At 60.0% G+C, this 7076-nt stretch overlaps 2 protein-coding genes across 2 annotated transcripts in view; one reads left to right on the forward strand and one right to left on the reverse strand.

Moving 5' to 3' along the window:
* Positions 1–7076, forward strand: part of LOC112125057 (E3 ubiquitin-protein ligase TRIM39-like) — a 261459-nt gene that overhangs the window by 159522 nt on the left and 94861 nt on the right. The gene's annotated exons all lie outside the window — the stretch shown is intronic.
* On the reverse strand, positions 116–5033 carry CUNH6orf136 (chromosome unknown C6orf136 homolog). The gene is made up of 6 exons (XM_026660386.2): positions 4838–5033; positions 3349–3840; positions 2203–2291; positions 1573–1773; positions 425–494; positions 116–296 (listed from the first exon to the last, which is right to left on the reverse strand). The coding sequence occupies exons 1-6, from the start codon at positions 4970–4972 to the stop codon at positions 138–140; spliced, it is 1146 nt and encodes a 381-aa protein (XP_026516171.1). The 5' UTR covers positions 4973–5033; the 3' UTR covers positions 116–137.

Below are 7076 nucleotides of genomic sequence, written 5' to 3' on the forward strand. Positions count from 1 at the left end.
CAGTTAAGTTACAAGTGGTTCTTTACAGTGCTGGGCAGGGAGGGGGCAGGGCACAGACCATGCAGCGGAGCCGGCGGACCAGGCTTTGTGCGTTGAGGCGACATCAGCTCACAAGAGTCACAACATCCGGGGCTGGCTCAGCTGTCCCTGTAGCCCACTGGTGCCCCCTGCTGTTTGCCAGCCAGGGCAGATAAGAGCAGCTGCAGAGAGGGTCTGTGCTCCAACAGGCCCAGGCCAACCAGAGCGGCCACCAGCAGCTTCTTCGTCTTGACCACAGGTGGCGGGGACGGCATCAGCTACATGGAGGGGAGAGGGGCAGGCGTTAAACGCTGGGGCAGCTGCTTTCACGGATCATCTGCCAGGACCCCACACAGTAGTGCCCTGGCTCCACTCCAGCAGAGGTACGGCCCGCCCCAGCACTCACCTTGTCTAGCCGGTGACAGCGGATCAGCCCTCTGGAGTCCAAGAAGAAAGTGGAATAGGCGTCATAGGTCCTGGAAGGGGAGTATAATAAAGGACAGTCAAATCTAGTGTAAGATTTATTGGGGAGGTTTTGGGCCTGGTGGGGGGGGGAGCACTGCTAGCCCCCCAGGCAGGTGTCTCTAAGGCAGCTGTTCTCAAACTTTTGTGATCATGCCCCCCCCCCCCCCTTGAGTCTTTCCCCCTCCACCACACAAATACATATACTGATACATGCAGCGACACTTCACTTGAATCAGTTTCAGCTTCTTTATCACTTGAGGGTTTCGTATCTGTTGCACAACAGTCCGTTGCAATAAGAGCAAGCGCAAACCTGCGATTGTGGCCTGTGCTGACAAACGTGCACGCCGCCTTGTAGCAAACAAGTTAACGTACAGATGGCAGTGACTTCGTATGATGCTCTGCAAGCTGAACAGAAATCTGGCAGAAGGCACAGCGCCAGCTGAGGGCCTGATATTCTGGAGCAGTGGTTCTCAACCTATTCACCACTATGGGCCGCATCCAATACTACTCGTATGGCCCTGAGCATGTCGCGTAGGCCACGGCTTTGTGGGCCGCAACTTGAGAACCACTGAAATGGCTTTGCTAGTTATTCACTGCTGTGAGTAAAATATGTGCAGTAAGGCTTTTTTCCCCCCTATAGCTCTTCCCCTCCTCCCAGAAGGGCCCGCCCCCCAGTTTGAGAACCTCTGCTCTAAGGGCCATGGGGGGGAAGGATGCTGGGACTTACTCCAGGGGAATACCAAATCTTAGGGCTTCAAGCAGCTCAAAGGCAGTGGCTCTGGGAGGCAGAGAAAACCCCCCCCCACACTGGGAGCAGCTGGGGAAGACCCCATTGGGGGAGGAGCAGTCCTAGGGGCTAGGAAGTTCCCCCATCTCTGAGGTCAGCAGGGGCATTGCTTTGTGCTGAGGTTAAACAGTCCCTAGCCCTGGCTCAGGGAGGTCACAGCCCTGGAAAGCCCAGCAGGGAAGGAAAAAGGGCAACTCCCGGGAGTGGCTACACAGCTCATCAGAGGAATGAGACAGGAGCAGCGAACATCTGTACAACACGGTGAGGGAGGGTGGGTGCGGGGTGCCAGGCCGGGCTCTCACCTGTACAGCTCTCTCTTGTCCCTCTTGTAGAAGCGCAGCAAGAGGACGTGGAAGGGGACCCCTGTGATGCGCCAGCGGGCCTGGACGCTCCAGTTCTCGGGGTGCTGCGTCAGCTTCAGCACCTCCAGCCGCATGTTGACGAAGTAGCTCCAGGCCACGAGGCGGCACAGGGTCAGCGCCAGCTGGTACATGGCTCGGCCCCTGGCGGCGGGGAAGGGCAGGACAGCCCTAAGGCTAGGGCCTCCAGATTGAGGGGATCCCAATGTGGCACCCACCCCCGGGCCAGGTGAAGAATGGGCCGGTCCAAACCCTCCCAGCCCCTGGGGGAAGAATGGGCCTGTCCCACCTGCTCCCAGGATGAGAGTGGGATAGGCCCACCCCTTCTGAGAGGGGCATGGTCATCTCCCCCCACCCCAACAACCCTCGCCAATGGGAGGAATTGAGTCAATCCTCCCTCCCAAGGGAAAGTGGGCCGGTCCCACCACTCCCCCAGGGCAAGAATAGTGGCACAGCCCCTAAGCTCCACCCCCCACCATGGGAAGAGTGGGCTGATCCCACCTGCCACCCCCCAAAAGACAAGTGGCTTGGTCCACTGCCCCCACCCCACCCCACCCCTGGCTTGGCACCGACCGAGTCCTCAGGTGCAGGATCTCGTTGACGAACTCCACGTCCTGAGAGTAGATCCCGTAGTCAGGTATCTTCCGGAAGAAATTCGGCAGCTGCAGGAGGACGAGGGGGAGAGCAAAGGCTCAGTGAGGGAAGAGGGGCCACGGAAAGGTGGGAGCCGGGTTCAAGTCCCGGCTCAGCCACTGACTCATTGTGCCGTTGAGCAAGACATGAATCTCTGGGCATCCGTTCCCCGGAACATGAGGAGAATAATCCTCCCTTTGTCATTGTACAGTGTGAGCTCTTCAATGCAGGGCCTATCCCTCCCTGTGCCTCTGCGCAGCATCCGGCACAACAGGCCCTGAACTCAGCGGGGGCAGGGACTGTCTCGCGCTGTGTGTCTGTGCAGCGCCCGGCACAACGGCACTGCACAGGTGGCCCTCTAGGTATTACTGTGATACAAGTGATCATGCCATGCTCGCACCCTGGCAGGAGCCCCTCACTCAGCAAGATACCCCCTGCTGGCTGGTTCAGGGGCTGCACTGACAGTTAAGATCCCTCAATGGCACATGGGGCCTGTGTATAAGAAAGCCACCCTCTCCACTGGCCCTAGCTGACCCCCTCATTAGCAGCCTCAGCAGACAGGCCAGGGATGGTGTGCGCTCTCCTCTGCCCTCTACAGGGCATGTGTTGAAGTGCAGGGCTGAAGCAGATTGGCAGGGGATGCTGCATGCGGGGTATGCCCTGCCCCATTGCCCGTTCTGCCCCAACAATGGATTCCCTTTACCCCCAGGAGGGAAGGGTGGAGTACAAGGCTCCCATCAGCTCCTCATTCAGGCTGAGCTCAGAGGCCCCTTGCAACTGTGTGACCCCTCAAAGCCGCCGGTAGGTCGCTATGGAGAGCCCAGAGGGCAGGAAGGCTCGGCTGTGTAAGGAGGAACAGAAATAAGAGCTGCCCTACAGGCCTGGGGCTGGCAGACGCTAGCAGGAAAAGTGTTCAGCAGAGATGGGATCCAGGCAGGGAAGAGAATCCGGGCAGCGGGCATGGGGAAACGAGGGATGGAGAAGACAGGCATACAGCCAGGGGAGAAGGGGGAATGAGGGGTCGAGAATCCAGCCAGCCCACCCAAGGGAAAGGCAGGGGACCCAGGCATCCGGGCCGTGGCGTACCTCATGCTGCAGCTTCTCGTACATGACAGCCAGGTGCTTCTCCATGTTGGGGTCGTGGTTCCCAGGTGAGCCAGAGGTGGCACTGGTGGCTGTACCGGCAGTGGCCTGGAAGGGCATCCAGCAGGGCTTGCCGTAAAACAGGCTGTACAGAGAGTCCAGGGAGGCGCTGTCCAGGCCGGTGCCCTCACGCACGGTGATGTCGTCCTCCCGCTGCCCATCCACTGTGGTGACAGAGGCCTCCATGCCCTCCAGAGGGGAGAGGGCAGCGAGCTGGCGGGGGCACCCCTGCTCCAGACCCTGCAGCAGCTCATGCAGGCTCAGCTTCTGCTCCAATGAACTCGGGAAGGTACCACGCACCAGGCTGGCCCCTGGAGGGGGCAACAGGACAGTCCTGGCAGCTTCCACCTGCTGCTCTACCAGTGACAAGTGGAACTTCAGGGCCATGGGTGGGCCCAGTGCCTGGGGGGCCTTCTCCCAGCAGGAGGCCAGGTCCTGGAAGGGAGAAGCAATTAGAGGGACTGACACCACTCAGAGATTCTGCTGGGGTCCTTACAAGGGAAAGGCCCCATCTCCCAGTGCCCCCCGACCTGCGGGCAGATTGGAGCCAGCACCCCCTAGAGGGGAAAGGCTCCATATCCCATTTCCCCGCCCCTAAGATAGCCAATCCCCTACAGAACAATCTCACGTGCACCCCTGATGAACCCTCCCCAAAATCCTGGGGTGGGGTTGACACATAATCAGGCGGAAAGAGTGAAAAGATTTATACCTTTAGCTCTCTCTAGAGCTGATCCTAATCTACATAGGCATGGATTTGCACAGCCCTGCTCCCCACATTCCCAGCCAAACCACAGACCTTACCCCTCAACGTCACTACCACTGCCCCTCCACTCCTGTGGTCTTATGCCCCTCCACATTCACCCTACAGTCCCAGACCCTGCACCCGCCACAGGCCCCAGCCCTGCATCCCCCAATGTTTGCAGTCCTCTGCACCCCCAGGCCCCAACCATGCATTCTGCATCCCTCACCACATGCAACGCCTGACCTCAGCCTTACACCCTGCCCTCCACCCAGGTCCCAGCTTCTGCACTCCCCAACCTCTGCATCCCTCAGCCCATTCACGCACCCCAGACCCTGCACCTCTCCAAGACCATGCAACCCCCCCAGTCCTCTACAGCCCCTCAGACCAAGCACCCTCTAAACCCCCAGGTTCTGCACCCCTCCAGCCCCCAACTTACGCATTCTGCAGTCCCCTGCACTACCAGTTTCCAGTCATGCGTCCTGTATCCCACAGCCCATGCACATCCCCCAGACCCAGCGCCCAGCCCATGCACCCTCCATAGACCCTGCCCCAGGACTCCGCCTAGGACATCCTGCCCTGTGCCCCCTCCTCACCCCAGCATAGCAGCCCCGCCCCTGGCCCCGCCCCTCTGTCTTTGGCCCCGCCCCCTGACCTCGACCCGTCCCTGGCCCCGCCCCGTCCGTCACTCACTTGCTGCCGCGCCCGGTAGCAGCAGCGCGGGGACTCGCCCGGTCCCCACCGGGCCCCGCCCCAGCGGCAGCGCGGCCCCCACCAGCGGGCGGCGGGGCCCAGGAGCCCGGCCACGGTCCGGCTCCGCTGGTACATGACAGACACGCGGGGCGGCCCCGGCTGCTCGCTCGCTCCGCTCAGCCGGCGAGACCACTGCGCACGCGCCGCCGCCACCAACGGGCGCGGCGCACAGGCGCACTGAAAAGCCCGAGCGTCCGGGAAGGCGCCATGCGCACGCGTCGCCCCTCCCACCCAGCGGTCTGTCGGCACTACGCACGCGCCGGTGGGAGGAGAGCCATTCTTCCTCGCGCCGGGAAGGTGACCGTTCGGCGACCAGAGAGCGCATGCGCACTCGGGGGGGGCTATTAAAAAAATAAAAGCGGTTGGCCGTCCCGCTGGCGCCTGCGCAGATCAGCACATGCGCACTAAGGAAGCTGGGCGTCCAAAAGGTTTGCGCGTCCGCACTGACACCTCCCTGGCGCAAGAGAGGAGGAAAGTGCGGGCTTGTACGCATGCGCATTAGAGAAAGTGTTCACAGGGCCTCAGCTAGGAGGAGGGGCTTAAACCACGGAGGGGCGAAGCTTGCCCATAATAGGGGAGGGGACATATTGATGGGAGGGGCTTAACTCGCTCAGGGGGCGGGGCCACATTGGGGGGCGGGGCTTAGCCCATACAGGGGAGGAGCTTAACTCGTGATGGGCGAGACTTCATTGGAGGGAGAAGGAGGAGCCTCAATTGGCTGCTGCTGCAGATCTGATTCCATCCTTCCCCCAGGTCTCCCTGTGGGTGGCATGGGACTTGAATCCCATCCATGTGTGGTCCCCCTCCCTGCCGCCTCCCTCCCTGAGGAGGGGCCCCCTCTGGGACCAAGACTCCCACTCATCATTATAATAATTAATGTATTCTTCATATATTGTGGTGTCCTCCTGGGTTTCCTTTCATAACCCATGCCCTGCCTGTGCCAGGCGCTGTACAAACACATGGCCTCAAACCCCCACCAAGGAGGAGGATTAAAATAATTGCAGGATGTGGCCCTAACAGTTGCTTCTTTCTGTCTGCAGACCACAGACAGAACCCCCAGCACCACAGCTCACGCTCCTATCCCTCCACCCTGCCGTCCTCCCCCTCAACTCCCCGCAGAGCCATGGGAACAGCCAAGTGCCTTCTGTGTTGTGACAGCTGCATATATCAGACTGATCACCATCATCTTGCACTCCCCGTCCCAGCCCCCCAGACTGGCTGTTGCATCGTAGACTTGGATTGTGAGCTCTTTGGGGCAGGGGCCGTCTTTCCATCATGTGCTTGTGCAACCTGGCCTGATGGGGTGACACCACAATACAATTAATAAACAATAATAACACTGGACTTGGCAAACACACACACACAAGGTCTCAGGCCCTCCAGCATGGAGCATCAGGGACACACACACACGCCATATGACATGTGTGACAAAGTGGGGGATTTGCTTGAGTTTTGCATGAATACTGTGTGGATCTCAGTTTCCCTGTGTGCTGTGTAACGAGGTGGTGGGAGAGGGAGTTTGTTGTTACAGAGGACCAGGTGTGACCTCGCCTAGCAGTCGAGACCCTGGACAACTGCCTGGAGATGGGAGACCCTAGCGACTGGTGACCAGGAGGCCCACCCCAGCTTGGCAGTCAGCCATTTCTGGCCAGTGGGAGGACAAAGGGCTGAGGAGAGAGGACCCCGGTGCTTGATCCACCGGTTCCAGCCAGTGGGGAACAAATGATGGAAGAGAGGAGGCCCAGGCGAGCTGGTTATCTGGGACCAAAGACAAAGGACAGGGGAGGAGCTGTTGGGGGAGATGATATAGGATGATGGTCTGAAACGAGGAGGCTTCCGGGCTGCAGAGAGAGCAGCCAAGCCACCTGGATGCAGGAGAGACCTAGATGTACTGTGCTGAGGGAGGTTAGGCCTGAGGCTCTGAGAGTTTTCTATGCTGTGTTCAGACGCTCAATAAACCCTCCTGTTTTATGCTGGCTGAGAGTCACGGCAGGCTAGATATCGGGGTTGCATTATTCCTTCTGGGTGTGGAGGCCCCAGGGGTCCAGAGCAAGTGGACTCCCTGAGGGGGCACACGGCAAGAGACAGGCGTGCTGAAGGCTCGGAGAGACGTGGTTCCAGGAGGCGGAGGGGCTTACGGCTTAACGCCCAAGATAGAGTGGACTCCCGAGAAGGACTG

Source organism: Terrapene carolina, unplaced genomic scaffold (assembly GCF_002925995.2).
Source record: "Terrapene carolina triunguis isolate 2854851 unplaced genomic scaffold, T_m_triunguis-2.0 Scaffold752, whole genome shotgun sequence".
NCBI classification, from domain to species: Eukaryota; Metazoa; Chordata; order Testudines; family Emydidae; genus Terrapene; species Terrapene triunguis.

Coding starts and splice junctions, on each gene's coding strand:
- CUNH6orf136 (XM_026660386.2), bottom strand. CDS start 4,972: ATGTACCAGCGGAGCCGGACCGTGGCCGGGCTCCTGGGCCCCGCCGCC. Junction 2,292..3,348: donor ACGAGAAGCTGCAGCATGAG/GTACGCCACGGC, acceptor GTCCTCCTGCAG/CTGCCGAATTTCTTCCGGAA. Junction 297..424: donor GCTGTCACCGGCTAGACAAG/GTGAGTGCTGGG, acceptor CCCTCCATGTAG/CTGATGCCGTCCCCGCCACC.